Below are 25473 nucleotides of genomic sequence, written 5' to 3' on the forward strand. Positions count from 1 at the left end.
CCCATACAGCCATTCTGTTTTTCACTTTCGGTACAGTATTCAGTAAATGACACAAGATATTCAGCACCTGATTGTAAAATAGGCTTTGTGTTAGATAATTTTGTCCAGTTCAGTTCAGTCACTCAATCGTGTCCGACTCTTTGCGACCCCATGAATCGCAGCACACCAGGCCTCCCTGTCCATCACAACTCCCGGAGTCCACCCAAGCCCATGTCCATTGTGTCGGTGATGCCATCCAACCCTCTCATCCTCTGTCGTCCCCTTCTCCTCCTGCCCTCGATCTTTCCCAGCGTCAGGGTCTTTTGGCTAATGTAAGTGTTCTGAGGACACCAGGTTGGAGATGCCCTGATGATGTTCAGTAGGTTACTGAAGAAAAGGTTGGGTGTATTAAATGCATTTTTGACTGAGGCTGTTTCAACTTATGAAGGGTTTGTGAACATAAAAACCCGTTGTCAGTCGAGGAAGATCTGTACATAAAAGATAGAAAGTGGGTGCAGGGTGTTTGGTTTCTGCTGGGTGGAAGGAAAGGGCAGGGTTTCTGTGTGCTGGTTCAGTGGGTCAGACTGTTCTGTATAAAGCACCTGATCATTCACCCTGTCACTTATATCTCCACCTGAATAAGAAATTCTCGTGGCTCCAGTGTTGTGACAAGCTGGCGTTGGTGCTGTTACCAACCAGGGTTCTTCATCTCCTTAATCAATAGAAGTTGATCAGAGACCAGACACGAAATTCAGGCAGGGCTTTATCAGGGACCCTGCTGCAACAGGGAGGAGCAAGAACAAGTAATAGTTTCCGTTGCTCGCTTACTCACTGAGGGGGGCCAGCTGGTTGCTCCTGTGGGGTGAAGGTAGGGATATGTCCAGAGGTCGGGCCAGAGGGTTGGCTTGGTTGGCTTGCCCATCCCTTCTGTGGTGTTGAGTGTAGCAGGCATGCACAGTACCCTGCCTTTGCTCCCAGCTCTTCAGAAGTGGCAGTTGGCTTTTTGGTATATATATATATATTTTTTTTTTATCTTGTTGTCCATAATTTGCCTCAACTGTGCACGCATCCAGTTGCTTTTAGTCCTTTATAGTTTCTCTGCATTTTGTTGCTCGAGGAGATGTTTGTCCAGGTGCCAGTATTGCGGCAAAAGGCCCCAGATCCCAGCCTTTCTCAGTGCTGGTGCATATGCTGGTCCTGAGCTGGTGTTTGGGGCTTCCCCAGTGGTTCAGATGGTAAAGAATCTGCCTGCAATGCAGGAGACTGGGGTTTGATCCCTGAGTTGGGAAGATCCCCCGGAGAAAGGAATGGTTACTCACTCCAGTACTCTTGCATTAGTTTCACAGTCAATGAAGTCCACATGAATATCAACTGAAATGATTTCTTAAAAAAGTTGTTCTTTCTTGCCAGTTCCTGTAACTTTTTCTAGTTCAAGACTTTCAGACTGTGATATTCATAAATGTGGAAAGGAGATGTAGCCACTGCTACAGTTTCTCTTGCGTGTCTGTATGTGACATCACTTAGATTATTTCTGTCTCGTTGTGAAGTCTCGTTACTGTCTTCACCACTGAGTCACTGTGCGTTTCTGAACCTAGATGTTTGCCTGCTGGGACAGATCCCTCCATAAACACTTCAGTCTTACAGTTGTGTTCTCAGCCAGGGGCGAGTCTGCTCCCCAGGGGACATTTGAAAATGTCGGGAGGTATTTTTGGTTGTCACAGCATGGGAGTTGCTGCTGGCCTCCGGTGGGTAGAGGCCAGGGGTATGCTCCACATTCTGCAATGCACGGGCTTCCCCGGTGGCTCAGTGGTAAAGAATCTGCCTGTGAAGTGGGAGACGAAAGAGATGAAGGTTTGGATCGAGATGCAAGTTTGGATCAAACCAAGGGATCCTAGGTCAGGAAGATCCTCTCGGGGAGGAAATGGCAACCCACTCTAGTATTCTTGCCTGGAGAATCCCATGGACAGAGGAGCCTGGTGGGCTAGAGTCCATGGGGTCACAGAGTCAGACATGACTGAGCACACCACACCACACCACACAGACACACACACACACACACACACACACACACACACAGACTCTGCAGTGCCCAGAACAGCCCTTAGCAAAGAATTATCCAGTCCAAATGTCAGTAGTGCCAAGGTTAAGAAACGAAGCTCTATAGAAATGTACTTTATCCTAAATATATGTTTAAAATTTCCCCTTATTTGTTTCCCTTGTGTCTCAGCTGGTAAAGATTCCGCCTGCAATGCGAGAGACCTGGGTTTGATCCCTGGGTTGGGAAGATCCCTTGGAGAAGGGATAAGCTACCCACTCCAGTATTCTGGCCTGGAGAATTCCACGTGGGGTTGCAAAGAGTCAGACATGACTGAGCGACTTTCGTTTCACTTCACTTCATATGTTTAAAGACACTCCAGCTGGAAATAGCTAAAGTGTTAAGTCAGCCACTGAAAGAAATCAAATTTAAAGAAAAATTGTTTCATAAAATTGAGAGAATTAGAATATAAAGTCACCATTTTGAAATGTTTATTGTTCTCCTGATATAACATTTAAAACATTTATTTTTAAAAATATTTATGTATTAAAAAATTTTTATTTTTTTGAAGATTGTCCCTTTGGCCTGGGTTCGCCATTTCTGTATCACATTTTGAAAGCAAACTCCTGTTGAGTGCTGATGTGAGTTACAAAATGCTCCGGAATGAGACAGTTCTGGAGGTCATGACAGATCTCTGCCACAAAACAAGCGTGTCCTGCTTTACCCAGACGTGTGAGAAACAGCTGATTGGGCTTATTGTCCTGACAAGGTAAAGGCCTGCCTTTAAATAGACTTTCCTCTAGAGAATGCGTTATGTATGCCACGTAGGAAGAGGGAGAGCTCCGGGCACTGGCCGGAGCCCAGATCTGATGAGTCAGTTGTCTAGAGCTGAGGCTTCCTGGAGGGGTGTGCTGGGCGCCCGCCGTCTCTCCTGCTCCTTCCTTACCACCTCCCATACCCTCCCCTACCCACCGTGGTCTGCACTTTGCTGCTCCAGCCCCTCAGCCTGGGTCCCCCGCCTCTATTTCTGCCTTTTAGATTTCTGCTCCCACAAAGTCCACTCAGTTGGAACTATTCATTTCTGTCCTCTATGCTGCTCCGGAAGCCCAGTGCTTATCGTCACCTCTTTAGGGCCCTTTTATTTATTTTTATTACATCACGGTGTAACTGAGCAGGACTCTGTGGGGCCTCCCCAGGCAGACCCCTGCCCCGTACCATCTGCTTTAGCTTCTGTCTGAAGTACCCACATAGCAGTATCTGACACTCTTTCCTTCACCACAGCCTGCTGTCAGGAGGCTGGCTTTACTGTGCTGGGCAAGCCGACCCAGCTTTGGTTCAGTAGCAGTAACACAGAGCATCAGCTTCGCATCTCATCTTCATTGTGAAGTTATGAGGTCCTTATGGCTGAGGACTTGGAGGCCTCTGGCTGTGTCTGTGTGTAATTTGCCTTCAGTGCATACTGAACTGAATGGAGTGTGGACAGTTAGGTGATGTCCTGAGGAACACAAGCCCACTCTACTCGGCTGCCAGTCCGTGGACACCATTTATAGAAGACCCGCTCGCCTTCTCCTAGTCTAGGTTGGAATTTCCACTTGAAGTTGTTTTTCCGGGTTGTGGAGCAGAGACGTGGTGCTGGTTCAGCTCCACACTGCCCCTTTATCCTCTTGTCATGAGCTCCGTGAATTAACTTATCACATTATTTCCAAGTCATTTGCAAAGTATCGAGAGCCTAGGAGAAAAGTGACAAGGAGGTTTCTGTCCCATGGCTGGGTTGGCATGAGAGGGTGTTCTAGGCCACATCTTACCTGATGAAGGGGAGAAAGATCTTAAAAAGATCTTAGCTGACCTGCTTTGCAGTTTTGCCCAGGGCCAGCCTTAGACGGAAGAGGAAGCAAGCTGCCAGAATGGCATGGTTCATCAGCCTCCTTAGGATGCTTTTCTTTTTTATCAGAAAAACTAGCTGGGAGTTCAAAAATTCTGAGTGAAAACAGAAGCCAACAGAAGTTTTGAAGCCAAACTTCAGCCTTTGACCATTTAAGCATGATTTACCTGAAGCTTCAGTGTCTGCCGGGCACGCTTCAGTGGCTCAGCCAGTGAAAAACCTGCCTGCCAACGTAAGAGATACAGGAGATGCCAGTTTGGTCCCTGGGTTGAGAAGATCCCCTGTAGAAGGAAATGGCAACCCACTCCAGTATTCTTGCCTGGAAAATCCCATGGACTGAGGAGCCTGGCAGGCTGCAGTTCATGGGGTCACAAGGAGTCAGGACTGAGTGCATGTGCACACACGTGAGCACACACACATGCGTGCACACACACGCGTGTGGACACACACACACACACGCACAGTGTTTCTCAGTGAGAAAAGCAGATGGTGGGCCAGCAATTATTCCTTTGGTTTTGTTGGAATACAGGGGTCCTCCCATGAATGGAAGAGTTCATCAACGCTCTTCTCAGGTAAAAGCTATCTTTGTTTTTAAAGTGACTATTCTTGAGTTATTGTCTTTCATAATATCTGAAATTCTGAAGGATAATACTGTGAATTAAAGTGTAGTGAACTAACCACTCACCTTGTAGGATTTCAGAGAAGAACTGAAAAGATTTCTTGCATTTACCAGATACAATAACAAAACCTACCGCATTGATGACATCGACTGGTCGGTGAAGCCCACGCACACCTTCCGGAAGCGGGATGGCACTGAGATCACCTACGTGGATTACTACAAGCAGGTAGCGCTTGTTTCTCTTTTCAGCCTCATCTCCCTCCTGCTTAGCTCGGGGAAGGGCTGTGGTCTGACTCCTCCCCGCCTCTTGAGCCTCGTCGCATACCATCCTGTTTCCTTGGAAGGTTCCGCTGTGCTCACGGTTCATAGTTCCTCAAGTCTTCTGCTCCCCATGCGTTTCTTCACACCCTGCTCCTCCTCATTGACACCCATTCACCGTCGGCCACTTACTTACTGAGCACCCTTCGGTCCTCAGCTCAGCAGTCCATTCTTGTTTTAATAAGGTTTTTTTTTATTTTGATGTGGACCATTTTTAAAGGCTTTATTGAATTTGTTACACTATCACTTCTGTTCTGTGTTTTGAGTTTTTGGCTCTGAAGCATGTGGGATCTTACCTCTCTGACCAGGGATCCAACCTGCACTCCCCGCTTTGGCAGGCGAAGTCTTAACCACTGGACTGCCAGGGAAATTCCCCTAGCGATCAAGGGAGCCCTAGGACTTTCTCCCCCGGGTCCCCTGTCTGTACTTAACTTCTTGGAGTTATCACAGGCAGGATATGAATGGTCTGACTCTCCCTCTTCAACTCTGAGCTCTTGATTTCTGGACACTCAGGGCGTCTAGTAGATGCTCAAACATTTATTGATGAAATCTCCTGCTGACTCTGGGAGCTGGGTTCACAGTGATGATAATTTCCCCATCCCTACTGTCCAATTTCAGTTCCTTTCAGAGGCGCCTTCTCTTTATTTCATATTCAGTCATATTTCTGTTTCCAAAATTTCACCACTGTTTTACAGACAAAAAGAGAAGGCAAATGTGTTGACCTTTCTACACCTTCAAGAAAAGTGATCTCCTTTTCTTCCTTAGCTAGTTTCTTTAGAAGGTTGTCTAAACGAGCTCCAAGCACCTCTTCTGTTCTTCCTCCAGGAAGCCTCAGCTGTCTGGTGTCTGGTTCTGCTGCCATGGAACTAGCTCTCCAAGGTCAAAGTCAGCTACTGTCCTTATTCTAAGGGGCTTTTGGACGCTAGTGGCTCTGGATGCTAGTGACCGCTCCTGGTGGGCTGACCTCTTCTTTGGCCACTCGGCACATCCCTGGTGGTTTCCCCTGGGCTTCAGGTGATTCTTTCTCAGCCTCATTCAACATTCTCCCCCTTCACTTCTCCCAAACATGAAATGCTATAACTCACCACGGCCCCTTTGCAGAGGATCTTTTCTTCATATTCTGAGATCACTTCTAATATAGTTTTGTCTTGCCCTCCTTCCTGAATTACATCCTCCTCTCCATTTTCAGGCTGCATTTGCATGAATATCCTGCAGGCATCTCAAACGAACAAAATTCAAACTGAATTCATTGTCCTTCCCATGCCTGTCTCTCCTTGGGAATTTTGAGTCTCAGGAAATCATTTTGTATTCTTCTTCTTCTCCCTCTCCGCCTCATTCAGTTGTCCTTACAGAACACATATGACTTTGGGCATTTGGCAAAGCATTTTGTGCAAAAAATGTTCTCCATTAGTGTTTATTAAACACAGAGTTTGTTAAACGTTTGGGATTTTTCCTGCATGTTTAAATTCATTTTTCTTTAATGTGTTTGAGGACCTGTGACATTCTGAAAAGGGAATCATAATAAAAATCCCACTCACTTTCTTTGTAATGAGTTGTGATTCCCTTCATATCTATTGTAATTAGGGAGAAAAAGAAAGAAAATGGCACCAGTTTCTAGAATGCTTTCCTCTTTGTCCCAGGAAAGGAAGGATAAATTATTATATAGTCTACTCTCAAAGTGGAAGACATCCTTTTTTTCACTTCAGCCATAATGTTTTAATTTTTTCTATTATTTTTTGTTTTTTAACTTTTTGTTGTGTTGGTTTTTGCCAGCATTTGTTTGTAGATTTTTTGATGACCATTATGACTGGTGTGAGGTCATACCTCATTGTAGTTTTGATTTGCATTTCTCTAATAATGAGTGATGCTGAGCATCATCTTATGTGTTTATTTGCCATCTGTATGTATTCTTTGGAGAAATGTCTGTTTAGGTCTTCTGCTCATTTTGGACCGGGCTGTTTGTTTTCTTGATGTAGAGCTGTGTGAGCTGCTTGTATATTTTGGAGATTATGCCTTTGTCAGTTGAATCATTTGCAGTTATTTCTCCCATTCTGAGGGTTGTCTTTTAATCTTGTTTATTGATTTCTTTGCTGTGCAAAGGTTTGTAAGTTTAATTAGGTCCTACTTGTTTGTTTTTATTTCCATTACTCTAGGAGGTGGATCAAAGAGGATCTTGCTGTGATGTATGTCAAAGAGTGTACTGCCTATATTTTCCTCCAAGAGTTTTCTGGCTTTACAGTTAAGTCTTTAACCCATTTTGAGTTTATTTTTGTATACGGTGTTAGGAAGTTAGTTTCATTCTTTTACATGTAGCTTTCCAGCTTTCTCAGCGCCACTTATTGAAGAGGCTGTCTTTTCTCTATGATATATTCTTGCCTTTGTCAAAGATAAGGTACTCATAGGTGCAGAGGTTTATCTCTGGGCTTTCTACCTTGTTTCACTGGTCTGTATTTCTGTTTCTGTGCCTGTACCATACTGTCTTGATGACTGTAGCTTTTCATATAATCTGAAGTCAGAAAGGTTGATTCCTCCAGCTCCATTTTTCTTTCTCAAGATTGCTTTGGCTACTTGGGGTCTTTTGTGTTTCCATACAGACTGTGAAATTCTTTGTTCTAGTTCTGTGAAAAATGCCATTGGTAGTTTCACAGGGATTGCATTGAACCTATAGATTACCTTGGGTTGTATGGTCATTTGCACAATACTGATTCTTCCAGTCCAAAACCATGGTGTATCTCTCCATCTGTTTGTGCTGTCTTTGGTTTCTTTCATCAGTGTCTTATAGTTTTCTGCACACAGGTCTTTTGTCTCCTTAGATCCGTTTATTCATGGGTACTTTTGTTGTTGTTGTTGTTGTAGTGGTGAATGGGATTGTATCCTTAATGTCTGTTTCTGGTTTTTCATTGCCAGTGTATAGGAATACAAGTGATGTCTGTGTATTGATTTTATAGCCTGTAATTTTACTGGAAGACATCTTGATATTGACCTTTATCCTTCTCTGTTTTATCTTATCACGAAAGCTATTGCCAAATGCTAAGAAACTTGGGGCATGGGAGACAGTAAGTCCACCTGATTACACAGCATAGTGGGTAAATTCTTAACCATGCTCCGGTAAATAGTAGAATACCCTCTTCTTGGACTGTGTCCCAGCTTTGCTTGAGCTGTTCCCAGAACCTTTAATACTCCTGCATTTTCCTCAAGGTGCTGTCTTGGATTCTGCCTCCTTCATGAAGCCTTCCTTGATTTACCAGCCATAAATTGTTTTCACTACCTTGCTCCCTATTCCTTGTGAGGGACCCAGCCCCGAGTGGTGTAACAAGCGGAGGCTCCCAGGTCTTAAGTGATAAATCCTGGTGGTGCTAATTTTCAATTACAGGACCTTGGGAAGTTATTTAATTTCTTAACAATGTTTCCTCATCAATGAAGAAGATGATAATAGCATTTGAGTCACAGTTGCGTTGTTAAGAGCTTCCCAGGTGGCTAAGTGGTAAAAAAAATCCACCCGCCAATGCAGGAGTCACAGGTTTGATCCCTGGGTCAGGAAGATCCTCTGGAGAGGGCATGGCAGCCCACCCCGGTATTCTTGCCTGGATAATCCCATGGACAGAGGAGCCTGGCAGGCTGAAGTCCATAGGGTTGCAGAGTCAGACAGGACAGAGCACACAGCAGTCACACTCTGTTGTTAAGAGTTAGTGAGGAAAGGGCCTTATTTACCAAAGAGAAACAGACTCACAAACATAGAAAACAAACTTATGGCTATGAAAGGAGAAGTAGGGGATAAAACAGGAGTTTGGGATTAACATATACACTACTACTATTAATATATATGTAGTAGGTAACCAACAAGGACCTACTGTATAGCACAGGGAACTATACTAAATATTTTTATATTTAGTATAAAAAAACTATACTAAATAACCTATAAGGGAAAAGAATCTGGAAAGAATATCTATCTAAAACTCCATCACTTTGCTGTACAACAACATGACCTTGTAAATCAATTATAGTTTAATTAAAAAAAACACAGTAGTCATCCATTAAAAAAAGACTAAATGAGGAAAAAAAGAAGTGCTTAGCATAGATGTATTATTTGTGCTTCTGGTCTACCTTGCTTTGTAGATAATGTGTAGATAATGTGTAAAGGCAGGGACTGTGCCTCTTTTATTTGTATTCCCTTCAGTCCCCGGAATATAGCAAGCACAAGCTGTGAATTAATGAAGTCATGTATAAAAATTCTTTCTACCAATGCTTCTCCAAGCTTTTCAGCCATAGCATTGTTGTAATCACCACTTTAAACTGCTGTTTCCTGAATTGTTTTTTATTTTAATGACTTAAAGTCTTTATTGAATAGAGAACCCCTCACTGCTGGCTTCCTGCATTATAATTATTGATGTCAGCATCATGTGGTCCCCAGACATTTTGTAAATTACAATTCCAATTGTTCTGTCATCAGTGTTGAGTAAGCTATACTGGTGTTAATGGAAATTTTGCCTTTGGAAGGTAAATGAACTCATAGCAAGGTAAGAATGTTGAAATTCAAGTTTATGAAGGGAAAAGGAGTGGGGAAGGAACTAATGATTGCTGAGGACTTATTATAAACCAGACACCGTGCTAGTGGTTTACATGGGACATCTCTGGGCTCTTGTTCTCATTTCATAGAGGAGGAAAGGTAAGTCCCTTCCCCAGTGTCACGATCCAAGTAGATAGAATATCTGTGGACCAGATTTACATTTGTCAGAGTTCAAAGCGACTTCCCTGTAACATCATACTGTCTTGGAAAGTAAGGACAGTTGTGCTCTTTGGGGAAATCTGAGGTTGACTCAGTATGACTGTTGCCTCCAACTTGTGTTTGATATTTTCATAATGAGCACAGGTGCCAGAGCCAGTAAGTTGTATATGGTTCAGTTGGCCTCTGTCTCCCGTGGCAGTGCTGCACCTGGGGTCATGGTACTATGGATTTCATCCAGCTTAGGACTCTGGATGATACTCAGAAGAGAGCAGGAAAATGATTGGGAAAAAAATGGTATTGAATTATAAAAGGTAATAATTAAAATCATGAAACTGATCCTGAGATGTAAGAGATAGGTCCCACGAAGAAAGTAGAAATGAGTAGATTACCATGGGGATTAGTGGGGACTTTTTTCCCCTTCTATTGAAAAGATTTTCTTATCTATTCATTTGTTGCTTTTAAGCAAGGATGCTCATTGTATTGTGTTTCCACATTAACTTTTCCCTCCTTAATCTTGCATTCTGTAGCAATATGATATTACCTTATCTGACCTGAACCAGCCAGTGCTTGTTAGTCTGTTGAAAAACAAGAAAAATGACAACTCTGAGGCTCTGATGGCCCACCTGATTCCCGAGCTTTGCTTTCTAACGGGTAATGTTTGTATTTTATTCTCTCTCAAGTTCTTGATCAGAGACTCATGACATGTTGCAGTGGGCAAAACCTCCTTAAGCTAGATGAGTGCCAGAGCTCTAATTTAACAGAGAAAGTGGGCGGGTAGAGCGCCCTTTGGAAATTGGTCAGCACCATGAAGTTTATCTATTTCCTTTATCTCATGTATTCCATTTGTTACTTTGACGTTAAATTGGTTGCCAGATGTTTTCCTAAAACCAGACTATTTCCCCCATTTTTTGAACTTCACTGGGCTAGGTGTTGCTAGTGGTAAAGAACTTGCCTGCCAGTGCGGGAGATGTAAGACATCCTGGTTCAGTCCCTGGATCAGGAAGATCCCCTGGAGGAGGACATGGCGGCCCACTCCAGTATTCATGTTTGGAGAGTCCCGTGGACAGAGGACCCTGGAGGGCTTTGGTCCCTGGGGTCGCAAAGAGTTGAACACGACTAAAGCGACTTAGCACGTATGCAGGCTAAGAAGTCGTGTGATTTAATTTTCTTCCGGTGTATTCTTTGATAGGTGCCAGAATACTCTTTATTTTCTTTTTGCATGAGCTCCAGAAGGTAATCTCACTCTACACTAGAACCAAAAAAAAAAAAAAAAGACTAGCTAAGATTCTTTTAATCATGTTCATCTGGTTACTAGGGTGAGACTAAGACGGGAGGACTTTGTACATTTTACGCTTATGATGCTCGAATGAGTTTGATGTGCTTGTGTTTATTCTGCAATTAAAGAAGTTAATAAGGATACCATCCTTGCAGAGAGGGATGAACGTTCTTAGTGATACTCTGGCATTTCACATCTGCATAGTCCTCTTGGTGGCCTCTAGCCACATGTGGTCACTGAGCACTGATGCATAATGCATCAGTGCATGATGCACTGAGCACTGATGCATGACTAGTGCAACTGAGGGATTGGATGGAGCTGTAAGTGTAAAAATACAGACTAGACGTCTAAGATGTAGTGTGAAAAAAAGAGAAACTATCTCATGAACTCATTTTTTATATTGGTTATATGTTGAAATGATAATAATTTGGACATATTGAGTTAAATAATATATACTGTTTGAATAATTGCATCTGTTTCCTTCTGGCTCTTTTTAAATGTGACTACTAGAAAAAATTTTAAATGAAAATATGGCTTGCATTGCTGTCAGATGGTGAATCTGGTTCAGTTTAAGTTCAGAGTTTTATTGCTCTGTGCCTGAGATGGGCTGGATTGCATTGAGGACTGTTCATTTTTCACTTTGTTTTCATTCGCAATGTATAGGGATGCCTGGCCAGGCGACGTCTGATTTCCAGCTGATGAAGGCTGTGACTGAAGAAACTCGTCTCACTCCTTTGGTAAGGCAGCAGCACCTGGCCAGGCTTGCAGATGACTTCCAGAGGTATGGGGACATCTCCACATCCAGATGGTCTACAAAATCTCTTTATTGATGTTTGTTATCAGGAATAATATCTCACCTATACTGAGCACCTAGCATGTGTCAGGCAGGGTGGTGGCACTCTCTGTGTATTGTCATATTTAACCTTTACGTCACCCCTGTGAAACAGCTAGGTTAGTCCTACATTTTGTCAATAAGGAAACCATGACTTTAAAAGATTTCAGAGTTTGCTCAAGGTCCATGTTACTCAGTGTTAGAATTTGGATTTGAAGCCTGAACTGTTTGGCTCAGGGGCTTCTTCAGTGACTCAGCAGTAAAGAACCCACCTGCAATGCAGGAGATGGAGGAGACTCAGGTTCAATCCCTGGGTCTGGAAGATCCCCTGGAGGATGGCATGGCAACCCAGTATTCTTGCCTGGAGAATGCTGTGGACAGAGGATCCTGGCAGGCTGTAGTCAGTAGGGTCACAGAGTTGGACATGACTGAAGTGACTGAGTACTCATACACACACTGTTTGGCTCAATGGCCCATTTTGTTTACTAGAAGGCCACGCTGGGAGCCTTTCCATCCCTTTGAGTCCCCCATGGGTCCTCAGTCCTCCTGTAATTCCTTTGAGCAGAGAAAAAATGGTGAGTAGAAATAGAATTGAGGAACCCTAAAAAAGTCAGTCTCTGAATAATTAACATTATAATTTTATCTCTAGTGATTAACATTTTTAGATAGTAAGCATTTTTAATGATTTAAGACTCAACTCTATCAACAGAAACAAGGATGCTCGTTTTGAACTGGAGACCTGGGGGCTGCATTTTGGATGCCAGTTGTCTCTGACTGGCCGCATTGAACCTGCAGAAAAAATAATAATGCAAGACCACATAGTAAGTTCTGTGATTTTATTTTCATTTAAAAGTATTTTCTTGAATGTATGTCAGTTTGATCGTAAGTCAGAGTGGGCTTATAATATAATGTTTATTTGTCTTCTCCATGGCCTCTTCCCAGGTGGTACTAGTAGTAAAGAACCTGCCTGCCAATGCAGGAGAAGTTAAGAGATGCGCGTTCCATCCCTGGGTCAGGAAGATCCCCTGGAGGAGGTCATGGCAACCCACTCCAGTATTCTTGCCTGGAGAATTCCATGGACAGAAGAGCCTGGCAGGCTACAGTCCATAGGGTCACAAAGCACTGGACACGACTGAACTGACTTAGCACAACTTATTTCCCCGCCTAAACCCCAAGGGCCCTGTATTTTCCTTTCTAATCCGGGTGTACAAGGATTTAGTGGCACCCAGCAGAATTAGGTTAGTGTGATGTGGTGTCACATGTACAGATGCATTAGAAAACTTCCCTGGTGGTCCAGTGGTTAAGAATCCACCTGCCAGGGCAGGGGACACAGGTTCGATCGCTGGGCCAGGGAGATTCCACAGGCCACGGGGCAGCTAAGCCCACGTACTGCAATTGCAGAAGCCCACGGGCTCTGGAACCAGTTCTCTGCAACAGGAGAAGCTGCCTCAATGAGAAACCTCCACACTGCAACAAGAGTAGACCCCGCTTGCCACCACGAGAGAAAATCCGCACACAGCAGCAAAGACCCAGTGCAGCCAAAAATAAATAAACAAAAGATGCATTAGAAAATGCTGCTTCACGCCACTGCAGTCAAAACATGTAGCCTATTATTGGGTGGTGTTGTACTCTTACATCACTTAAAAAAATTCGTGGTACCTGAAAACATTGTTTTAACTGGTGTAGGTTAATTCCTGTAGACTCTGTTTCCTGATACCAGAGTTCTTTCTTTTCCCCAAAATAGAATGCTGCTCAGTTGGCATAAACATGAAAAAATTCTCCCAGAGCTCACCCCAGCCATAGCAGTTAGGCAGAGAGGCATTCAGAAACCTGGAGAGACAAATCATTGCCTCTCTGGGGTTTCCACTGAAAAAAAAAATGAACCAATTTTATTGAAAAACTGTACATTCTCTCCTTTCCCCCCTCTGTTTTGCCCATTTTTTAAAGCCAGTTACATTTCATTTCATTTTTAAAGGTACTCTTCTTCCCCTTATTTGATGCAGGTAAGTCAGCATGTTGAAATTAATGATTGAGCAGTGAATGTTTTTTTTTTTGGCAGGATGGGGATTCTTTTTTTTCCATTATTGCCTTTTGATAATCTATTCAAATAACCAAAATCCTTGTTGGAGAGGCTAAGGAAAAACTACTTTAAACACAAAACGTTGTCAAGTCCTAAAATGTACACCCCTGTTAAGATCTTGGTCAGGAGTCAGTAAAAAGAGGCTCAGTTTTAGTTCCACACAGGAAGTGAGATGTGACATATTTTAAATGGTCTGTTTCATCATCTCTAGGTAAAGTCACACTTGTTAGAGTTTTGTTTGCATTTTTTTGCCCAGAATCAGATCTCCATAGCAGTACTGAGTGCTCAGTCGTGTCCAGCTCTTTGCAACCCCATGGACTGTTGCCTCCCTGTCTCCTCTGTTCATGGGATTTCTCAGGCAACAACACTGGAGTGGGTTGCCATTTCCTACTCCAGAGGATCCTCCTACTCCAGGGATCAAACCCGCATCTCTTCCATCTCTTGCATTGCCAGGTGGATTCTTTATGACTAGCACCACCTTGGAATCGCCCCCCATAGGAAAAGTGGCACTAAAGTGGAGAACCCGTCCCCTAGAGGGGCTATTGGGTAGGTTAGAAGTGGCTGTGTTAGCGACTTCTCAGCTGATCCTGCTTTTTTGAAACTGGGTTTGAGAAACTGGGGTTTCCCTGATAGCTCAGTTGGTAAAGAATCCACCTGCAATGCAGGAGACTCCAGTTCATTTCCGGGGTCATGGAGATCCCCTGGAGAAGGGATAGACTACCCACTCCAATATTCTTGGGCTTCTCTTGTGGCTCAGCTGGTAAAGAATCTGCCCACAATGCGGGAGACCTGAGTTTGATCCCTGGGTTGGGAAGATCCCCTGGAGAAGGGAGTGGCTACCCACTCCAGTATTCTGGCCTGGAGAATTCCATGGACAGTATAGTTCAGTTCAGTTCAGTCACTCAGTCTTGTCTGACTCTTTGTGACCCCATGGACTATAGCACACCAGTCTTCCCGGTCCATCACCAACTCCTGAAGCTTGTTCAAAGTCATGTCCATCGAGTCGGTGATGCCATCCAGCCATCTCATCCTCTTATTTCCTTCTCGTCCCGCCTTCCATCTTTCCCAGCATTAGGGTCTTTTACACTGAGTCAGTTCTTTACATCGGGTGGCCAGAGTACTGGGGTTTTAGCTTCAGCATCAGTCCTTCCAAGGAGTATTCAAGAGTGATTTCCTTTAGGATGGACTGGTTGGATCTCCTTGTAGTCCGAAGGACTCTCAAGAGTCTTCTCCAACACCACAGTTCAAAAGCATCAATTCTTCGGCTGTAGTCGAACTATCACATCCATACATGACTACTGGAAAAACCGTAGCTTTGACTAGATGGACCTTTGTTGGCAAAGTAATGTCTCTGCTTTTTAATATGCTGTTTAGGTTGGTCATAGCTTTTCTTCCAAGGAGCAAGAGTCTTTTAATTTCATGGCTGCAGTCACCATCTGCAGTGATTTTGGAGCCCCCCAAAATAAAGTCTGTCACTGTTTCCATTTTTTCCCCATCTATTCTCCATGAAGTGAGGGGCCCAGATGCCATTATCTTAATTTTCTGAATGTTGAGTTTTAAGCCAACTTTTCCACTCTCCTCTTTCACTTTCATCAAGAGGCTCTTCAATTCTACTTCGCTTTCTGCTATAAGGGTCGTGTCATCTGCCTATCTGAAGTTATTGATATTTCTCCCAGCAACCTTGATTCCAGCTTGTGCTTCTTCCATCCCGGCATTTTGCATGATGTACTCTGCATATAAGTTAAATAAGCAGGGTGACAATATACAGCCTTGATGTTCTCCTTTCCCAATTTGGAACCAGTCTGTTGTTCCATGTCCCGTTCTAACTGTTGCTTCTTGACCTGCATACAGATTTCTCAGGAGGCAGGTAAGGTGGTCTGGTATTCCTATCTCTTGAAGAATTTTCCACTTTTCCAGTTTGTTGTGATACACACAGTCAAAGGCTTTGGCGTAGTCAATACAGCAGAAGTAGATGTTTTTCTGAAACTCTCTTGCTTTTTTGATGATCCAGCGGGTGTTGGCAATTTGATCTCTGGTTCCTGTGCTTTTTCTAAATCCAGTTTGAACATCCTGAAGTTCACATTTCATGTACTATTGAAGCCTGGCTTGGAGAATTTGAGCATTACTTTGCTAGCGTGTGAGATGAGTGCAGTCGTGCAGTAGTTTGAGCATTCTTTGGCATTGCCTTTCTTTGGGATTGAAATGAAAACTAACCTTTTCCAGTCCTGTGGCCACTGCTGAGTTTTCCAAATTTGCTGGCATATTGAGTGCAGCACTTTCACAGCATCATCTTTTAGGACTTGAAATAGCTCAACTGGGATTCCATCACCTCCACTAGCTTTGTTTGTGATGATGCTTCCTAAGGCCCACTTGACTTCACATTTCAAGATGTCTGGCTCTAGGTGAGTGATCACAGCATTGTGGTTATCTGGATCTGAAGATCTGTTTTGTATAGTTCTTCTGTGTACTCTTGCCACCTCTTCTTAATATCTTCTGCTTCTGCTAGGTCCATACCATTTCTACCCTTTATTGTGCCCATCTTTGCATGTAGTGTTCCCTTGCTATCTCTCATTTTCTTGAAGAGATCTCTAGTCTTTCCCATTATGTTGTTTTCCTCTATTTCTTCACACTGATCACTGAAGAAGGCTTTCTTATCTCTCCTTGCTGTTCTTTGGAACTCTGCATTCAAATGGGTATATCTTTCCTTTTCTGCTTTGCCTTTAGCTTCTCTTCTTTGTTCAGCTATTTCTAAGCCCATTTTGCCTTTTTGCATTTCTTTTTTGGGGGATTGTCTTGATCACTGCCTCTTGTACAATGTCATGAACCTCTGTCCATAGTTCTTCAGGCACTCTGTCTATCAGATCTATTTCTTGATGTTTCTCACTTCCACTGTATAATCGTAAGGGATTTGATTTAGGTCGTACCTGAATGGTCTGGTGGTTTTCCCTACTTTCTTCAATTTAAGTCTGAATTTTGCAATAAGGAGTTGATGATCTGAGCCACAGTCAGCTCCCAGTCTTGTTTTTGCTGACTAAATAGAGCTTCTGCATCTTTGGCTGTAAAGAATGTAATCAATCTGATTTCAGTGTTGACCATCTGGTGATGTCCATGTGTAGAGTCTTCTCTTGTGTTGTTGGAAGAGGGTGTTTGTTATGACCAGTGCGATCTCTTGGCAAAACTCTGTTAACCTTTGCCCTGCTTCATTTTGTATTCTCAGGGCCAAATTTGCTTGTTACTCCAGGTAGCTCTTGACTCCCTACTTTTGCATTCCAGTCCCCTATAATGAAGAGGACATTTTTTTTTGGTGTTAGTTCTAGAAGGTCTTGTAGGTCTTCATAGAACCATTCAACTTACCATTCTTCAGCATTACTGATTGGGGCATAAGCTTGGATTACTGTGATACTGAATTGCTTTCTTTGGAAATGAACAGAGATCATTCTGTCGTTCTTGAGACTGCATCCAAGTACTGCATTTTGGACTCTTTTGTTGACTATGATGGTCGCAAAGAGTCGGACACGACTGAGCGACTTTCACTTCGAGAAGCTGAGTACACGAAAGGTTCACAGGCCTCAGAGTGGCCTTGGGTGTGTGTCCTGGGTCACCTGCCAGCCAATAAAGCTGGGAGTGTGGGTGAGAGGGCTGTGGTCTTCCTCACACTGGCTGTAACGGGAAAGGATGAATCCTGGCTCCAGACAGAACCCTTCTGGAGGCCGAACCCTTGCCCTGGGTTCTTAGGTGAAGGTTGCCCCGAGGCTGAGCCCCTGCCTGGCCTCCTGTGGCACGGCCCCGGGAGCATGGCTGGGGCCTGGAGTGCTTGCGGGAAATGCCCTGAGTGCAGAGTCAAGTCCAGGGCCACCAGCTGGCTCCATAACCGCTTTCAGCCGTCGCCTTTCAGTCTGTGAAACAGGGGGATAGGAATGCTTCTTAAACAGTACTGTGTGAGTGAATCACTGGGGAACTCGTTAAGGCGCAGTCTGGCTCAGTGGGTCTGGGATGGGGCCCAGGACTGCATTTCTAACGAGCTCTCAGGAGACAGCGCTGCTGCAAGACAGCACTCTGAGTAGCAAGGAATTAGCTTATAGTGTCCTTTAAATTCTACCAGTGGTTCTTCCTGGCTCACACACCAGGGACTTTTGATTTGATTTCAGAAGTCTGGGGGCTAGTCTGAAGTCTGCCCTCTTCAATGTCGGGAGCTTGTTTTTCCTGGTCTCCTGGGGAACTGTCCAATAACAAGAAAGGAGCCTGTGTCTTGGCTTCATCTTTGCTTCTGGATGTAGCTACTCCTAGTATAATGTGGAGTCTTAACTGTAGTGTTTGTTCATCTCAGTGTGGTGATCTGGAAAATCAGTCATCAGCATTTCCCACTTACGGTTTCTAGATGCCTAAAGCAGAGACCAAACTGGACAGTCACTCACGTGAGCCTTTGTAGTAAAGATCTTAGGTTTTTAGAGCTGGAGGGGAACCTAGAGATTTGTGGGGTTTGTTTTTTGGGGTTTTTCTTTTTTTTTCTCTTGGTCACATTGTACAGCTTAGTTCCCCCACCAGGGACTGAACCTGTGTCCTCGGCAGTGAAAGCTTGGAGTCCTAACCACTGGACCACTAGGGAATTCCTGGGAACCTAGAGATTTGAACCAGACACTTGCCTTTGCCCATGGCAGAGCCCCGTGAGGTAAAGGACTTGCCAGGGATCTACAGGCAAGGAAGGGTGGACCTCGGATGTCATTCACTTGCCTCCACTCCCAGGCAGTATGTGTTGTGTTCAGATATGAAGCACTTCTATCTGTGTTTTAAGTCTGTGAGTAGCAAACTGTCCTGAAACTCATTTTATTATGACAAATATGAAATATTTCCACATTGTCTTTTTTATTTAATTATTCTCTGTTATTTTTCTCAGTGTCAACCTGCCTCTGCGGCTGACTGGTCCAAGGATATACGAACTTGCAAGGTTTTAAGTGCACAGTCTTTGAATAAATGGTTGGTTATATGTAGTAACAGAGCTGAAAGTGTGACAGAGAACTTTCTGAACTGCTTAAGAAGAGTTGGAAGTCCCATGAGATTTAATGTGGATCGCCCCAAAATGTGAGAAGATGCTGAAAGTCCTCCTCATTTTTTTTATATGTTAATATGGTTTGGTTAGAAAAGGTAACAGGAGGTAATGGCTGAAAGAGCTACAAATGTTTCTTTATGTCAATAAAATTTCCTGCTATAGAGTGCCAAGAAAATAGTTATAAGTAGATAGAGTTGGCAATGATTAAAATTTTATCCAGTTAAGATGTATCTTATGTTGGTCTTTGTAAAACTTTATTTTCATAATTCTTCCTAGGCATTAGTCTGATTACCTCAGTGTCTTTCCAGTACTATTGAGGTATGAATTCTTAATAAGTCCATATATTGCCTCCTCAACTTTTTTCTGAATTCCTCCATATCACTTGTTTGTAAAACTTAACAGCAGTCAGGATATTAATGAAAGTTGCATTTCCTGACTTATTTGATAGATTTTATGATTTAAAATTTATTGTAAAAATAGATCTGAAACAAGTTTTTATTTTTCTGTTCCTGTGACATAAAATTAGTCATCTAAATAGTTTTCTGATAGAACCAGGTCTTTCATTTAGCCTTTGAACATTTATTGAGTATCTGCTACTACATAGTAAATGATTTGCTATTTGCATGGGATGAGATGAATATGACGATTTCAATTTAGTAAGAGATCCATTCATATACAATCACACTCAAAGCTGAATATTGTTTTAATTTAGAAAAGCCACAAAGTTGGTCATGTCTTACTCATTGCTTAAAAAAAGAGCAACAGATGCTTCTTTTTCTTTGTTGTAGTGGAGGTGCAAATGTCCTAATCTCCAGGGTGGGGAGTTATTCTTTAAATACATGGTTACTAGTGAATTACATCATCAGCGCAAGAATTGTTGTAAACCATAGCTGTTCCCGAAGTCTCATTTTACAGTCGTCTAGAATTATCTTCTTATCAAATCTGTTAACAAGTCTCCTGGTTTAAGTTTCACCTGCTCTAATTTCTCTTAACCCATGAAGTAAGAAGACAGGACATGAAAGAAGCTACAGTCTCAGACCTGGACTGGCATCAGAGGCTCTTTTTCACCCACATTCCAACAAGTCTGTGCTCTTGTTCTGTTCTTGGCCTGTTTTGTTTGCAAGCTCATATTTTATTCCATCCTTTTTCTCTCCTGTGACTTATCTATTTACTTATTAGATTTATATGCGTGGTTTCTCCCATCTGAAACAGCATTGCTGGTCACTCCTGTTGTAACCAACGAGAGGCAGATAGTGGTCCTGCCACCTGGCGGCAAGCTTTAAAAGGCCCCCTGGGCATTGGGACCGAGAGGTTCCCATGTCAAGAAAACAGATCTATAAATTCTGCTGAGTGGAATTACTTTCTGTAACCTCTGGCCCCTAATATACTATAGCCACGGAACAGATAATTGATAAGTACTTGTCCACTGATTGATTGATTAATTAAGGCTAGATATTCCAGGCTCCATGGAAGGTGCCATTAAGGAAAAAAAATCTTTTTGTTTGAATTATACTAATTAGCTGGATATCTTGATCTCATTAATCTAATGATTTTTATTTTAGAGTTCCCATGGAGATTCAGAATTACAGAATTTTTAATCCCAATTTAACTTGAACTCTGTTTCAAACGTTTGATATTGTGACTTGTGCTTTCAAAAGTACAGTTTCAATTTCATTTTGAACAACAGACTTGTTTAGATAGTCTGTGGGGACTCTATACAATGGAGAAAATTTTAGTTTTCACTAATCTGTTTTTTATGTTAATAAAAATAGTAATTAAATGTTTCTGGCATATCTTGTTTGGGAGAAGCAATTTTAGACTCAAAAGATTTCAGTTTAATGATTTTTCCCGTCAAATTATAGTCTGTTATAAAAATCGACTGCTATTATTTTTAACACTATATGATTATGTGCTACTAAAATTTACACATTTTCAAAATTCATCTTTTTATGTAGCATAAAAGTACAAGAAAATACAGCTGCATTTATTCACGCTATACAGAAGCATGTTAAACATGAGGTTCAGTTGGTAAGTATAGGATATTTTTTATGTTTTAAGATATAATTTTTATTTTTATTCACATCAGCCTTGAAAGAAGGAATTTGAACATATTCTTCCACATGTTTTCAAATAGCTACGCATTTCCCCAAACACCCAATAAAGTATTGATCTTGGTATTTTAATCAGATATTTTATTTTCCTTTCATATTTCTAATATTAATTTTTAACCCAGGTGGTGCTAGTGGTAAAGAATCTGCCTATGAATGCAGGAGACACAAGAGATGTGGGTTTAATCCCAGGGTTGGGAAGATCCCCTGGAGAAAAGGGCAACCCACTCCAGTGTTGTTGCCTGGAGAATCCCATGGACAGAGGAGCCTGGTGGGCCTCAGTCCGTGGGAACTGAAAAGATTTGGACATGGCTGAGCACCCACCCCTTTATCAGCTTATTGGATATCTGCATATTTTTCAACTTGTTGGTGGGAGTCATCTTTTACTTAAGATTTAAGATAGATTGACTCCTATCTTATCCCATAAATGTTGGGGCACCCAGTTTTCTTCTCAGTGTTTCAGGGGGTTCTTGGAAGGTGTAAGTTTTCCATGTCACCTGTGGTTCCATGTTCCTCTTCCTCTGAATTCTTGTCCCCCTTCATGGGTGCTTTTTCCTTCTGCTTTATAACACCCTGAGGGACACTCACAATTGCTTCATTTCCCAAAGCATCGTGTGTGTGTGAGTGCATGTTGTGTGTGGTGAGTGTGTGCATGTGTGTGTGGCGTGGTGTATCTATGGTGTGTATGGTGAGTGTGTGTGTGTGTGTGGTGAGTGTGTGTGTAGTGAGTGTGTGGTGTGTGTGTGTGGTGTGTGTGTGTGTAGTGAGTGTGTGTGTGTGTGTGTGTGTGTGTGTGTGTGTGTGGTGAGTGTGTGTGTGTGGTGAGTGTGTGTGTGTGTGTGTAGTGTGTGCATGTGTGTGTGGTGTGTGTGTGGTGTGAGTGTGTGAGTGTGTGTGTATGTGTGTGTATAGTGTGTGCATGTGTGTGTGGTGTGTGTATCTGTGTAGTGTGTGGTGAGTGTATGTGTGTGTGTGGTGTGGTGTATGTGTGTAGTGAGTGTGTCTGTGGTGAGTGTGTGTGTATGTGTGCGTTTTATGTAGCTGACTTTGCTGAGGGTTTGAGGCCAAGGCACGATCACATCACATACCACCATTCCAGACAAGTGAAAATTGACTTACATTTTGGTAAAGGATTTCTCGGCCCTTCCTGTGTCTCGGAAATGTTCGCTCAGCCTCTCACTGTACTGCAGTGCTTCTCTGCCCCAGCTTCTATCTTAACTCCCCTGGTTCGTTCATCCCAGCTCCCAACCTTGCTGTTCATATCTCACACAAAGCAGTTTAGTTAGGTACCTCTTTCTTTCCACAAAAATTTGCCCATAAGGATGTTATAATAAACCAAGGAAATTCTCACTCTAAGAGCATTTATTTTTCACTTTAAAATGTAAAATTGAACTTACAGAAAAGTTGCAAGAATAGTACAAAGAACTCTAATATACCATTCGCTCAGATTCCCCGATTGTTTGATGATGTTTAGTATCATTTTCTGTCATTTCCTCTCCTCCCACTCTCCCTCCCTCTTTCCCTTCCTCCCTACCTATCTTATTATTTTTTTCCTGAACATTTGAGAGTAAGTTACAGGCATGATGCCCATTACCCTTTTCATACAGTTACGCACATTTCCTACAAACAGGGTCACTGTCCTACGGAACCACAGAACAACCGTCAAAACCAAGGAGCCGTACCACCAGCTAATCTACCAACTCCATCCACAGTTCTCCATTTGTCCCCAGAATGTTTCCTCTTGTGAAAAAATCTGCTGTATTGCATTTAGTTGCCTTGTCTCTTTAATCTGTCCTTCAGTCTGTAACAGTTCCATAGTTTCCGTTGATTTGGATGACCTTCCAGTTTTTAAGGGTATAATAGACCAGTTATTTTATACAGTGTCTCTCAACTTGGGTTTGTCTAATTTAGTTTCTTTATCATTAAATTCAGGTTATGCACTTTGGATAGCAATATCACAGGAATGATTCTGTCTTCTTACCAGGGGTTACTCCATTACTAAGGTGGTTTCTGTCAAGCTTCTTCTTTATAAAGTTACACTTTTTGGTAATTAGGGTTTTTTAGTAGGAGATAATTTGAGACTATGTAAATACCCTGTTTCTCATCAAACTTCACCCACTAGTGTTAGAGTCCGTGGATAATTCTTGTCTGAATCCATTGCTACAACATCTGTGTGTGTGCTCAGAAGCTCCGTCGTGTCTGAGTCTTTGAGGCCCCATGTCCCAACTGTCCTTGGTTTTGCCAGGAGGAACTCCATTCAAGATGGCTTCTGTGTCTTTTTGACGTGTTCTTATCTTTCTTGGAACACTTCCTTACTGTCTGACACAATAAGATATTCCAGGTTAAGTTAAGTTTTTCTGCCCAGCTCTAGAGCTGTATATTTCTACAATGAGCCCTGATTCCTTCTGGAAGAGATCAGTATCACAAACCAAGATCTGGGCACTGGGTGTGCTTACTTGCTGCTGGGATGTCACGGCCCCTAGGCCTTCCCAACGGGCAAAGCTAGGAAATATGTATATGTGTGTGTGTGCATGGGCTTCCCTGGTGGCTCAGGGGTGAAAAGTTTGCCTGCAGTGCAGGAAACGTGGGTTCAGTCCCTGAGTGGAGAAGATCCCCGGGAGAAGGAAATGGCAATCCACTCCAGTATTCTTGCCTGGGAAATCCAATGGGCAAAGGATCCGGGTGGGCTAGTCTGTGGGTTACCAGAGTTAGACATGACTTAAGAGACTAAACTACCACTGCCGCGTGGGTATGCATATATATACATGCACACTTGCATCTATATTATTGCTGTATGTGTCTATGTATGTATTAAAATATTTTATCAAAATTTTAAATATGAAACGTGTTCAGGTCCCCAGTTGCCACCCAGTGCCACAGGAGACGGTTCTCCGTTTCCGTATCTGTAGCCCTTATCTCTGAGAGAGAGAAGCATGGCCCTTATCATTCTCCACATTCTTGCTTATTTCTCTATCCCGCGTGTGTAACCAGCCTCACTTGGCTCCCACCTTCTTAGGTCCTGGTTCCCATTGGGCCGCTCCTTGCCTAGCCCCAAATTCACAGGATGCAAGGCAGGAAGGCCCCTAAGATAATTTTTCTGGTACTTTAAAAATATTTTCTTCTTCTTTATATGATTCAGTGTAAATTTTAGCTTTTGATGTTATGGTTTGGAACAATTCTATAGGTGAAAAAAGTCACTGTATTTGTTTTCTGTTGATTATGACAGTGCTTATATTTTCTATAATTTGGGAGAGGGTGGTTGAAAGTAGAGAATAAAAGATAGGAAGGAGATGGAGTTAGGCCAGGAGAGGTCCTTCTGAGGGAAATACCTGATGGGAAGTGTAGGCAGTAACAGAGAAGACTGGAATTTACCAGGGCATCTGAAGCTTCTTTCTCTTTATTTTCCTTCCCATCATACCCTACACTCAAGTCTGAGTAAACAAACAAACAAAAAAGTGTTGTTTTTTTCTTTAATTTCAGATGTCCAGTGCCTAATGGGGAAAAAGACTACAGTTTAAGCTAATTCTCCACTTTGCTTGTCTGTGGATGCAGTTGGGGAGTGGGGAGCAGGAGAGCCACAGGGAAGGGTCACTGCAAAGAAGAGAGAGAGCTGGAGAAAAAGCTAGGTTGGAAGGGAATTGGAGGAAACTGATGGAATCAAATCAGGAGAGAAGCAGAGAGGAAGGAAGAGCCGAAGGAGGTGGTAGGATTGGAGGGGGCTTTGCAGAGCAGATGGCTGATGAGAAGGCATTTCAAAAGGCTTAGGTACATTGTCTTCTCTTTAAAGGCCATTTAAGAAAAGAATTGTCGGTGCTGTTTGCTTCTTGGGATTGTGAGGAGGAAAGATGTTTTGAAAATTCATTGTTTTTTAAAGCATCCTCTCAACATAAGTAAATTGACTTTCTTCTTTTTGTTGTTGCTGCTGTCTGTTTTGTTTTTAGGTGATGTGTATTCTGCCTTCTATGCAGACGAGCTATTACGATTCCATTAAAAAATATTTGAGCTCCGACTGCCCCGTGCCCAGCCAGTGTGTGCTTGCTCAGACGTTGAATAAGCAGGGGATGATGATGAGTGTCACCACCAAGATTGCCATGCAAATGATCTGTAAACTCGGGGGTGAGCTCTGGGCGGTGGAGATCCCGGTGAGGAACTGCCTGTCTTTTCCTTCTAGTGACCGATCAGTTATGAATTTTAAAAAGTGAATCAAAGTAGGAGATAATTTTCATGTGATTCTAGAAATATTTGCACTGTTTGTTTATTGGGTCGGTTTGTTGTTTATCTGTTTGTCTGCTCTGGGTTCCATTATACACCAGCCACTGGGAAGGTCTGGAGGGTGAATCGTGGCCCCTGTTCCCGTGGAGCTTTAGTCAAGCTGGTAACAGAGTATTTCACGAAAGAGAATCTAGCTTGGCATTGACTTGGAGGGACTTGATCGGAGCCATCATTTAAAATCTGCGTTCTGTGGCTCCTGCCTTTCCCTGCTTTTAGCAGGGCAGTACCTTGCAGAGGCCCCTTGCACCCTGGATGGAACACCTGCCCCCCACACTCCGAGAGTGTGGGGAAACAGCAGA

General features: G+C 42.9%; 1 protein-coding gene across 1 annotated transcript in view; it reads left to right on the top strand.

Moving 5' to 3' along the window:
• PIWIL4 (piwi like RNA-mediated gene silencing 4) overlaps window positions 1-25473 on the top strand; it is a 55263-nt gene that overhangs the window by 18958 nt on the left and 10832 nt on the right. The window contains exons 7-14 of the mRNA XM_020885538.2: window positions 2586-2783; window positions 4630-4741; window positions 10087-10210; window positions 11499-11616; window positions 12377-12488; window positions 18642-18826; window positions 20750-20822; window positions 24844-25044. Of these exons, the coding sequence (XP_020741197.2) occupies window positions 2586-2783; window positions 4630-4741; window positions 10087-10210; window positions 11499-11616; window positions 12377-12488; window positions 18642-18826; window positions 20750-20822; window positions 24844-25044 (1123 nt within the window). The remainder of the gene's footprint in view (window positions 1-2585; window positions 2784-4629; window positions 4742-10086; window positions 10211-11498; window positions 11617-12376; window positions 12489-18641; window positions 18827-20749; window positions 20823-24843; window positions 25045-25473) is intronic.

The sequence above is a fragment of the Odocoileus virginianus genome, chromosome 10 (genome assembly GCF_023699985.2).
Source record: "Odocoileus virginianus isolate 20LAN1187 ecotype Illinois chromosome 10, Ovbor_1.2, whole genome shotgun sequence".
In the NCBI taxonomy this organism is placed as follows: domain Eukaryota; kingdom Metazoa; phylum Chordata; class Mammalia; order Artiodactyla; family Cervidae; genus Odocoileus; species Odocoileus virginianus.